We start from the raw sequence: 11,678 nt of genomic DNA, 5'->3' as shown, positions 1-11,678 counted from the left end.
ATAAATCTAAGAAGCCGTGTTAATCTAGTCGAAGTATTTCAATTTTCATTAAGAGACTAAAGCACATTTAGCTCAAGGATACTTTAACATTCGGAACTTTCTTATAGACGTAGTTCCTACAGTATAATTTTAAGATTTTAATAGGTTGTCCTCCCACAAAGAAATATTGTATTGGATTGTAATATTTTATAATAAGTATAATTAGTTTATCTATAAAGGAAGTATAATGTCTACTGAGTTATCACAGATACTACGTAAGTTTGTCAAGTTTCTGGGACCTGGTATAATGGTAAGTGTGGCCTATATGGACCCAGGTAACTATTCTACAAGTGTTTCTGGTGGTGCACAATACAAATACCAATTACTTTTCTCGATATTCATTTCAAACATATTTGCAGTCGTTTTACAATGTCTCTGTATTAAATTAGGCACAGTGACAGGTCGTGATCTAGCTGAAAATTGTAGACGTCATTTACCTAGAAAATTGAATCTAACCCTCTACATTTTTGCAGAATTGGCCATTATCGCCACTGATTTGGCTGAAGTCGTCGGAACTGCTATAGCTTTACAAATTTTATTTGGCATTCCATTGGTTTGGGGTGTTGTTTTGACCGTTATGGACGTACTTATCATTTTAATGTTTTATAACACGGATGGAAGAAATATGAAAACTGTTAGAGCGTTTGAAATCTTTGTTAGTGTGCTGGTTTGTTGCACATGTCTATGCTTTGTCCTTGAAATGTTTAAGATTTCTGTTCCTAATAAGTTGGAATTATTCAGAGGCTTCTTCCCTACAAAAGTTATCTTCAAAGAAAAGCAAGCTCTTTATATCTCTTTAGGTATCTTAGGTGCCACAGTTATGCCTCATTCATTGTATTTAGGATCATCTATTGTTAAGCCAAGATTGACTGAGTATGATCAGAAGAAATACGGTAGAGTCGAAGCTCGTCCAAGTCTAAGTGCTATTAAATATGCTTTACACTATTCCTACGCGGAATTAATCATCTCATTATTCTTAATAGCAACTTTTGTCAATTCTGCTATTCTGATTGTTGCAGGTTCTACTTTATCAGGTCAACCAGAGGCTGCTGATGCAGATCTTTTGTCCATATACGAATTACTTGTTCATTTCATTTCACCAGCTGCCGGTTTGATTTTTGCTCTTGCAATGCTTTGTTCAGGCCAATCTGCCGGTATTATATGTACAATGGCCGGTCAAATTGTGTCTGAAGGTTTCCTAGAATGGTCTTTGCCGCCATGGGCCACAAGATTATGTACAAGATTAATCGCTATCGTCCCATGTTTAATTGTAACTTTTACCATGGGTGAACGTGGTATTTCTGACATACTAAACCTTTCACAAGTTGTATTGTCCTTAATTTTACCTATCGTTTCCGCCCCATTAATTTATTTCACGGCAAACAGAAAATTAATGACAGTTACTGATGAATATAGTGACTTCGATGACGAAGCTGATGAAAATACTCCCCTCAATATGGATCATAAAAAGGTTACTGATTTCACTAACAGTCCATGGTTAACTTGGATAGCAATTGCTATTTGGGCAACTATTGGTAGTTTGAACTGTTATCTAGTTGTTTCTTTTTTACTTGGCGCAGATGTCCACTTTTAATCAACGCAAGTTGAAAAGTTTGTACGATTATTCAATGGACTTTTCGTGAATAATAGCGGCATTTTACTCTCTTATCAGTCATTTTATAACTAATGGTACTAATAAAGAGAATTATATGAATGCATGACGTTTTCTTCAGAAAAAAATAACAAGCATACCCTCATTACTCAGATAAATATACATTTACATATACATACAATTCAATGAATTCATGAAACAGTATTAATCATTTATTCTTATTATATTTTCTCTTTCTACCAGTTGTTGCTCTTACAACAGGAATCGTACCGTTATAATTAGCCTGTAGGACAGGAAGTAATTTAGAATGGTTCATTGGCAGTTTAGAGATTTGTTTTTGCAATAGAACTTCTCTCAATAACCTTTTCACTTTAAAATACATTTTTTTCTCTTCTATACTTGGTTTTGTAATCTTATTTTGTACTCTATCTTTTCTTAGTCTTTTAATCTTCAGAAGAATTGAGTCAACTAATTTATTATGTGTACCATTTTTAAATGCCTCTTTCTCGTCATCATCAATAAAACTACCTGGCGTCCATTCAAAAAGGTTTTCTAATTTGATATCATTGGGAGTACTGATTTCATTTTCAGATGCACCACTGTTTGATTCATTCGTGATGACGGAATCTTCGGTGATAACTTCGCCTTCTCTTTGATCTTTCGCCTCCACTTTTTTTTCCCCTTTCTGTTCCTTTATTCCTCCCTTTTGTTCTTCTTCGTCTTCTTCTCCTTGTTTCTTCACTTTCTCATTTTCTTTGTTTAAAATATTTGTATAACCAATTTTTTGTAACCAAATTAAACCACGAGCAGTAGAGTCTAATACAGTTCCGTTTTCATTAAATGAAGGAGCCCATGATTTATAATCGCCATATTCTAACCAAGTGGTTGTTGGTAAAGCGTACCAGTTTGGATGTAGAAACTTATTCATCATATCTGTGGGTGGAAGAGTAGGATCAGGAATATTACTTGTGTTTGCTGCAACAAACCCTAATTTTGGAGCTTCTTCGAAAAGATTTGTTTGTGGTATGACATTATTGATTTCGAAATTTGAATTTGGAAGTTCAACTGGTCTCTTATCTAAGGATGATCTTGTAATTATAGATGAAAATAAATCAGTATCTCTAGTCTTTATATGGTACGTTTTTTTAATTGGAACTTTATAATTCGTTGAAATTTTGATAAAATCATTACTTATAGCATCACCTAATTCGGTTTCATCATCATCTTCATTAGCAATATTTGTTTCATCAGTGATTTCATCGTTTTTGAAAGTTTGAACTCCCAATCTGTAGCATTCTCTCAATATAAGCTCTGTTGAAAATTTGTAAAATTTGTCAACCATTTGATAATTCCTCGTTCCTGGAGAATAAAAATGGATTAACATAGTGCAAACCAATTTAACATCATGGAAAAGTCTATAAAATCCATTTTTTTCACTTCGGTACTCATTATTTTGAAATTTATCATTTATCGTTGTTAATTTTAATCTATCCTCATTTTTAATTTCACCTTCACTATCAATGGATTTCTTTATAAACTTGACGTAAGAATCATATATCTTTTCAGGATCGGATTCAAAAAAAGTCGATGGAAACTTTTCATCGGTAACCTTACATTTAGCTGAGGCAGCCTGTAAGATTATCAATATATCATTCAATAGAGCGTTGGCATCCATACTTATGTGCGTGAAAACTCTTTCTATTCACCAGCGTCCTTACTTCTTTTACTGTCCTTACACACATGAAAAAATCTAGTAAGTACTACTATGTTGTTTTTTTTGATATTGGGATTTCAATCAAATTTTCTAATTTTTGCCGAACTTCGGCTGAAGAGAACAAAAAAAAATGGTTCCGGGTAATTGAGGTGGCATTTACCAACTTTTCCAATAAGCCACTTGGTTTTCAAACTCAAGAGATAGCAGGTGCTGCTATTTTGTAAGCTGCATTGCGTCAGTGATAGATGCAAGGGCATGTGAAGGATGCGACGTCCCTTTTACCTGGAGAAATATGACAGCCCGGGAGGGAAGAAAGAAAGGCAATGGCAGTACCACCTCTATATTCTAGTTGTATAAGCAGCATCCTCGTTCAATGAGTTTGTTTTGCGATAGTTGAACAGTCTCAACAGCTTGAGACTGTTAGCTATGGCAATTGTATGTAAAAAACAAAATGTTCAGAACGCGTGAAAGGCATGTTCCTTTTTTTTTTCACACGTTTACGCGTCTCATTCTTCCCTTCAGAAATTCCTTGTATATAATTATTTTTGAACTCATTAAATTCATAGTAGGTTTCTCACCAGCAAGTAGGCCCCTCCAAAAGTCAAGTCACACTACACAAAGCTATGTCTATAGTCTCCCTTTTGGGTATAAAAGTGCTGAATAATCCAGCAAAGTTTACAGATCCATACGAATTTGAAATAACCTTCGAATGTTTAGAATCGTTGAAAAATGACTTAGAGTGGAAATTAACGTACGTTGGTTCATCAAGATCTAATGAACACGATCAAGAATTAGATTCAATCTTAGTCGGGCCAGTTCCCGTAGGTGTTAATAAGTTTGTCTTCTCAGCTGATCCTCCTTCAGCTGAATTAATTCCTGCTTCAGAATTAGTTAGTGTAACTGTTATATTACTAAGCTGTTCCTATGACGGTAGAGAATTCGTAAGAGTAGGATACTATGTTAATAATGAATATGATAGTGAGGAATTGAGAGAAAATCCGCCTGCAAAAGTAGAAGTCGATCATATCGTTAGAAATATACTAGCGGAGAAACCAAGAGTGACGAGATTCAACATTGTATGGGATAATGAAAATGAGGCTGATTTATATCCACCCGAGCAGCCAGATGTAGACGAAGAAGAGGAGGAGGAAGAAGAGGAGGAAGAGGATGAGGAGCAGGATGAAGAGCAGGACGGCGATGGTGATGACGATGAAGCAGAAGATCAAGAAGACGAGGAAGAAGATGATCAAGGGGGAGAAGATGATGACGATGCCAATGAAATAGATCTTGAGGATGCCACCGATGGCGAAGATATAGAAGAAAGTGAGGAGGAGGAAGAAGAAGAGGAAGCAGTTGGAGATGTTGATGTAGATTCCAATGCTATCAAGAGAAGAAAATTGGATAAAGAAGAAGCACATAATGATGATCTACCACCAACTCCTCAAGACACTACGTCTCCTATCAAAAAAATATAAATCTACATAGGCCTACATATATAAAATGAAAAATTAAGCACTGTAACTGTAAAGCATCAAGGCTAAACTGAAATTGAGCAAAAATGAAAATAAGTTTACTGGTTCATATCGGGGAATGCTGAAGTTTGCAAAATAATAAAATTGGACGAGTCCGGAATCGAACCGAAGACCTCTCCCATGCTAAGGGAGCGCGCTACCAACTACGCCACACGCCCGTATTTTGTTGTTTTTGAATCGTTAGTTATTTGACTATCTAATAACTTATGTTCAGATAATGAAAGTTCAGATAATGAAAGTTCAGATAAAACAAAAAAATGTATTAGATTTTTTTTCTCATAAGACGTGGTGATATGAGCTTCCAATAAGGGCTAATATAAACTTCCATTTTGACGCTGAAATGGCGTCAGTGAAAAGTTTTCAGCCAACTCATGACTTTTACAAAACCTCCGAGACATGCCGGATGATAAGGTTTTAGTTGTGAAGCGTATTGAACAAACAATTCACATTTTCAAGATAATTCTGTAATCTGCACCAAAGTTTACGGAGTACTGATGATAAAACAGTGTTAGTTATGACCTTAAAACTACTTTTAAGTTGGGTATGTCGACAACAGTGGAGGTGCAAACTCTTTAATACTTGCTCTCCATATTCCAGGATAAGGAAGAGTAATTTTATGTTTGAGAATGCAGCATGACTAACTCGATATCTTAAGGTCCCATTGTTAGTAGTACAATTAAAAACACTGGACGAAGATTGCTCAATAATGCTAGTAATTGACGGATAATATAGAACACAAGTTATTTCCATAACGCTTTTGAACTGTTCAACAGTATGCTGCACTGATAGGGACCGCAATAGAGATATTATTTCGAAATATTACTCTCTTCTACTCCGGCAGCTTGCAATTGAGCTACAGACGAAATGATTATTCATTCATAATGAAGAGTGAGAATATGTGGAAATAGACAGATAATTAGTATAATATAGCTTATTACCTTTGGATTCTGAGTATGTTTACTCTAAGGTAGCTTGATTAACATTTAGTGAACAATAAAATTAATATTTACTTTTTCTGGATACCATATCCCATTTTTGGAATTTTTGTCATCTAGCAATTTAATCCATCTTTAAATACTAAACACTCTATTACTACACTACGAATACGGACATACATGTCCACTAAAGCTCAACGATTCCTTCTTGTCAACATGCGCATATTTTTCTTCAAATATTAGATGGAGATTATAATATCTAACAAAACGATTAATTTTATGATATCAAAGCGAGTAGAAACTTCAACATGGTTTGGATATTTCCCAAAATGTGACTACACGTGTCGATTTATGAGATCAGTCTCGAGGCAGTATTTTGAGTTTTTTGAAATATCATATTTGCTAGTGTGCTAGAGCTTGCCACATGCTGCAAATAATATTCTGATTCAAAGCAGATTAAACAGAAGAAAATACACCTCCTGTGCCAAAGTCTACTGCGCAGAGAGCTTGTATTACTATTTTCCAGGACTCCTGTTTCTTATCTTCAGGTATTTCTTCCTTAACCATATTTAATATCGATTCTCGGGTAACCTTCGGAGTAAGCATTAAACGCTATTGGCGGCGGTATTCAATCAAAGGGTGATGAGTTCATGAATCTTATTACTTCACTGTCGTGTTGCTAGTGCATTTAGTTTTTTTAATCAGCAAGAACTGCCAGATAAATTGATTCAAATAGTATATGTGGGATATACCGGAAACGAAAGGATATGTCAAGTAATGATCATGTGTCACACTTGAGCGAAGCATTATCGTTAACCGCATCTGCACTCATCACCTCTCAGGATCTTGACGAATGCTTACTCGACTCCACTAGCACATATAAGAAGATGTTATATCAGACCATCAAGCGAACAATATCACCATCTATCTTCAATAGTTTTAGAGATACTTCACATTTTAACAATAATAAATATGAGTGCTTTCAAGATATTTGTAATCCTAAAGGTGGTAAGGGATATTTTAAAAACAAGATAATGAACAACAGAAGCACATTCAGGCTATTGAGTATGATAAGTAGTGAGCAATTGAATTATCTTTCTACAGATGAAAGAATAAATGATTTCGAGACACAATCCATAACTGATGGCAACTATGGAGATTACAAGGTATCATTATTCCAAGGGTTTTCCTCAACAATGAAACAGGTGAGCAGTACTCATCCAGATTGTCCAGAAAAGGTATTGACTTTTCTTAAAAAGAAAACGTTTCAATTCAATAATGCGTCACATCCCATAAGAAATAATAATATGCATATTGACTTCCTACTGAATATGACAGCGAGACCATATTCAATAAAATATCAGACAAGCAAGAAAGAGGCAATAGAGTGGAAACTGGGCTTACTTGAAGTGGACAAAAAAACGACTGCAAGAGAGATCAATGACATCGATTTGAAAATTGGGCAACTACAGCTCAAAAGGAAAATAATGGTCAATAAGGTGGCAGGTTTGGAAAAACAACAATCTTTTTTGGGACACGAAAATATGATTACGTCTGACAGCATAGAAGTTCTTGGGGAAAAAAATGCGGAATTTGATGTTAATATGGAGAACGAAGTCGTTTCGCAGTCCAAATCGGTTCCTTTCGTAGCTACCAATAGTCTTTATGAAAATTCTTTATGCGGCGATGGCGGCGACGTCACTCCAAGCTTATGGAACTTGCAGTCATCGAACAAAACCTCTTTTCGAGGTTGTACTTCGGTAGTCGATTGGATCTCTTCTGAGAACGATAATCAGCATGAACGGCTACAATCATTCTTCCGTTATGGTAACAGAAAATGGAAAGTATCGCCAACATTACAACAGTATTATAACCAAGGGGAGAATATCAGCTCTATTAACAATGCTCATAATAACCCCATCAGCAGTTTTGACTTCGACCTCCCCTTTGGTATCTTATGTACGTCTGCTTTGTCAGAAAAGGTAATAAAAATGTGGGACTTGTCTAAAGCCAGACAAATTGGGGCTATGGAAGATCATTTGAGAGCCGTTAATTGTTTGCAAATGGACGCTAGATTCAATATGGTAATTTCAGGAAGTAAAGACAATACATTGAGATTATGGGATTTGAATTTGGCATTAGATTTGTTTCATTGTGAAGATGCAGAGGAAAAAATTAAGCAATCTCCCTGTGTATTTGTATTCGAAGCTCACATTGACGAAGTCACTGCATTATCAATTAATTCGTCACATTTGGTGAGTGGCTCACAAGATAGGACCATAAGAAATTGGGACCTACATCAAGGTAGATGTACTCAAACCTTTGACCTCAATTTCCCATCGCTATTGAAATCCAACGTCGCTCCATCTTCTCGACGATCTCGGGATAAACAAAATATGCTTTCATTTCCTAATTACTCACCACCAGTAGTGGGGGCCCTACAGATTTATGACGTAGCTCTTGCTACTGGGACAAGAGATGGAATTGTTAGACTATGGGACCTCCGATCAGGTGAAGTAATCAGATCTCTCGATGGCCATACTGATGCCATAACATCACTAAAATTTGATAAATATAACATAATAACCGGTTCCATTGATAAAACTGTTCGAATTTGGGATTTACGGACAGGATTATCGGTTGACACTCTTGTATTTGAGTCGCCTGTTTCAGGCCTGGACTTTGATGTAGAAAAAGTTGTTATAGCTAATGGCGGCAATGCCGTTAAAATATATGATAGAAGGGAACGAAAGCAATGGACGTATGAGACAAGTTCTGAGACGGTTTCCCAGGTAAACACAGTCAAATATAAGGACTCTTATATGATTGATGGAAGAAATGATGGTAGCGTCAATATTTGGGCAATGTGAAAACTGAATAGCCAGCATTACGGCAGTTTTTTGGACTTGGGCGAGCGAGTCCGAAGTTTGGAGTTTTATGGGTGTTCGGTGTCGGCCCTGGAGAACACGAAGTGGGTGGGAGCATTAATTAAACAGAGGTTAAACTTTAAACAGCTAACTTCCAGTTGTTTTCTAATATACTTGATACGTAGAATTTGACTTAACACATTAATATAATAGACCAAATTAGGCTTCGAAGCAGCTATAGCGAAACTAGATAAGGAGAGAAAGGATGAAGTTTATTGACGAACTTGACATAGAAAGAGTCAACCAAACTCTGAACTTCGAAACTAGTGACTGTAAAATCACGGGAAGTTGTGATATATTCACAACAAAACCAGTAGCATCTGACAAAAAGTTGTACAAAACTATTGACCACCATTTGGAAACTATTCTACAGGAAAACGAAAGTTATAAGGCTGCTCTCCAACAGCAAAAGATATCAAATGAAGGTAGTGATGTTTTGGGTTCACCTGCCTCCGAAAGTTCCGACCATAATCGTAGAGATAGCGTTTCATTTTGGGAGCAGAAAAGGAGGATGTCCATAACGGAGCCTTTCAATTCAAACGCTAACAACAACAGTTTTAATAATCTTAATGGTCAATACTTCAAAAGTTCCAAATTAAATGAACAAAATTTGAAAGAACTAGTCATGAGCTCTGATTCAGGGCACATGAGCCCCTCTTCAGTAGAGTCGCTTCCACATGATCGCAAAATGAGCAGAACTAGTAGTTCAAGTACAATTAAAAGCAATAAACAAAAATCTCATTCATTATCCCAAGCCAGGAGACCGTCCTTAAATGACTCTAACTTGAAAATTAACATAGGTCCTTTCGGTCCGATTAATGAACCTGCTAGTAGAAGGACTTTTGCATATCTTATTGCAATATTAAACGCATCTTATCCTGATCATGACTTTTCACTTTTGGAGCCGAATGACTTTACAAGAAGTTCTTTGAAATCTTTCATTTCGAAGTTCGAGAATTCATTGTATAGCTTGGGCAAGCAACCGGAAGAAGTAGTTTGGGATGTAATAAACTCGCATATGACTTTAGCTGACTGTAAGGTATATCTCTATAATCCAGCAAAATCATTTTTGGAAGACGAACCCGGCTATCTTTGGAGTATAATGGGATTTTTATTCAACAAGAAAAGGAAAAGGGTAGCATTTATTTACCTCATTTGCTCGAGGCTGAAAAATACTATGTCAAATGGAATCAGTGTAGATTTTGAAAACTATGATTTTAGTGCTAATCCTAAGAGAAAATTAGTTATCGATTATGATGACCCACTTGAAAATGAGTATGATCTTACAAACGATGAAAATGCAATAGTTGATGAATCAGATGATGAATTTCTCATCAACTGACAACAATCTCTCACACTAAAGCAAATATTTATTGAAATTTAATTATATATGTTTATCCACCGCGTGCTTTGAAATGAATGGCAAGTCTGGCATTTTTGCTTACAGTTTCAAACAGATTCTATCCCTTTCTTTGTAATACTATATGAAATCTCCTCAGGTCTGCAATACGTAGAATAAACGATTTTGAATATTCTCTTCACTTGCCAGAAGGAGGCTGGATCTATGTTACCATAAACACGAAGTTCTCCTCTTCGTATTACCGGTGCTGCTTTATAAGATTTCTTTAAAAGGATTCTTGTAGATACGTAATTTGCCCAGGATAATCCTAAATTTGGAACCCTGTGATCCAGCTTTCTCTTTCTCTTTGATGATATATATTTTCGTTCCTTACCTAGGTCTGTCACTGAAGATGATTCATTCCGTATAGATAATGAAGATGTACTCTTCGATGCTTGTCGAGTAACACTTGAGTTCTCGCCATTAAGAACTCTACTGACCTCCTTTTCTATCAACATATGATCTTCATCATCGGATAAAATATCAAGAAAAGATTTTTTCTGGCTAGGTATAATACCTGGACTGCTAGCTTTCAACTCTTCATAGGCCCTTTGTCTAAAAAGGATTGTTGAATCTTTCCAACCGACTATCCATCCTAACTGATATTCATAATCACTTAATAGATACCGCTGGGGTTCAGTCAGTTCAATAAATGGTTTATCTCCCACTTGATTGGCAACAACTACTGCCAAATTGTATTTATTTGCTAGCTTCAGCAAAGCTTCAGCTAATCTGCTAACATAGTACCTATTATCCTGAGATTCCTTAAAACTGTTACTCTCAAGTTCGACACGCATATGGTGCGAGATAGAGTCAATAATCACTAATTTTATAGCACCTTTACTTTGTTCCAATAGTATGGGCAACTGGACATTCAATATATGTTCCTGCGTCACCAAATCGTTACAACTGACTGTGTAAATGTTAGATTGTGAAATAGAACTCTTTTTAAATTCTTCTCTGCTTTCAATCATGTCTTGAATTCTTTGGGTCGGCAAATCCCCTTCTGTAGTAATATAAACACATTTTGCTTCAGCCCCCCCACAATCTTTTGGCATTTGGACTGCTAAGGATAGTTGCATAAGAAATTGGGATTTTCCAGTAGAACTTTCACCAAATACCTCTGTTATACATTTGGTGAAAATGCCACCGCCAAGAGCCTCATCAATTGAAATATCGCCCGTGGTAATGGGATGAGGAATTGCACATTCTCGCAACTGGTTCACATTGTTCAGAACCCCATATTGCTCATCAAGATCTTTTTGTAAGAGATTTTGAAATTTCGATACTTCCACCACGGATCTTTGTAAAGTTCTTGCCAATTCCTGAGCAGAAAGCTTCAAAAATTCTAGCACAGTAACTTGAAAAACTCTTGCTGCTTCTAACAACGAGGAGAATTCTACGTCATATAGAAGATTACTATCAGGAAGCTCATCATATAGGTCCATTTACTTATTTCAACACAATGTCAAACGGTGATTAATCTTCGTGCGATCTGGAGTTGACGTGCTTGGAACTGT

General features: G+C 36.1%; 6 protein-coding genes and 1 non-coding gene across 7 annotated transcripts; 4 read left to right on the top strand and 3 right to left on the bottom strand.

The window, feature by feature from the left end:
• Positions 1–226: 226 nt before the first annotated feature.
• On the top strand, positions 227–1,633 carry SMF3 (putative divalent metal ion transporter SMF3; the record flags this gene model as incomplete). The annotated part of the gene is made up of 1 exon (XM_003957945.1): positions 227–1,633. One exon carries the CDS (start codon positions 227–229, stop codon positions 1,631–1,633), a length of 1,407 nt encoding a protein of 468 aa, XP_003957994.1.
• Positions 1,634–1,859: 226 nt separating this feature from the next.
• RSC58 (Rsc58p) lies at positions 1,860–3,326 on the bottom strand (the record flags this gene model as incomplete). Its single annotated transcript, XM_003957944.1, has 1 exon — positions 1,860–3,326. One exon carries the CDS (start codon positions 3,324–3,326, stop codon positions 1,860–1,862), a length of 1,467 nt encoding a protein of 488 aa, XP_003957993.1.
• Positions 3,327–3,988: 662 nt separating this feature from the next.
• ASF1 (nucleosome assembly factor ASF1) lies at positions 3,989–4,840 on the top strand (the record flags this gene model as incomplete). The annotated part of the gene is made up of 1 exon (XM_003957943.1): positions 3,989–4,840. The coding sequence occupies one exon, from the start codon at positions 3,989–3,991 to the stop codon at positions 4,838–4,840; it is 852 nt and encodes a 283-aa protein (XP_003957992.1).
• Positions 4,841–4,982: 142 nt separating this feature from the next.
• On the bottom strand, positions 4,983–5,055 carry KAFR0Ftrna14A. Its single transcript has one exon. It is a non-coding gene; the product is annotated as a tRNA-Ala (tRNA).
• A 1,544-nt stretch (positions 5,056–6,599) lies between these two features.
• Positions 6,600–8,702, top strand: KAFR0F02590 (uncharacterized protein; the record flags this gene model as incomplete). The annotated part of the gene is made up of 1 exon (XM_003957942.1): positions 6,600–8,702. One exon carries the CDS (start codon positions 6,600–6,602, stop codon positions 8,700–8,702), a length of 2,103 nt encoding a protein of 700 aa, XP_003957991.1.
• A 262-nt stretch (positions 8,703–8,964) lies between these two features.
• MAF1 (RNA polymerase III-inhibiting protein MAF1) lies at positions 8,965–10,101 on the top strand (the record flags this gene model as incomplete). Its single annotated transcript, XM_003957941.1, has 1 exon — positions 8,965–10,101. The coding sequence occupies one exon, from the start codon at positions 8,965–8,967 to the stop codon at positions 10,099–10,101; it is 1,137 nt and encodes a 378-aa protein (XP_003957990.1).
• A 107-nt stretch (positions 10,102–10,208) lies between these two features.
• On the bottom strand, positions 10,209–11,606 carry RAD57 (putative DNA-dependent ATPase RAD57; the record flags this gene model as incomplete). The annotated part of the gene is made up of 1 exon (XM_003957940.1): positions 10,209–11,606. One exon carries the CDS (start codon positions 11,604–11,606, stop codon positions 10,209–10,211), a length of 1,398 nt encoding a protein of 465 aa, XP_003957989.1.
• Positions 11,607–11,678: the final 72 nt, after the last annotated feature.

The sequence above is a fragment of the Kazachstania africana genome, chromosome 6 (assembly GCF_000304475.1).
Source record: "Kazachstania africana CBS 2517 chromosome 6, complete genome".
NCBI lineage: Eukaryota > Fungi > Ascomycota > Saccharomycetes > Saccharomycetales > Saccharomycetaceae > Kazachstania > Kazachstania africana.
Note: the sequence above shows the minus strand (reverse complement) of the source record. Positions and strands in the feature narration are given on the sequence as shown.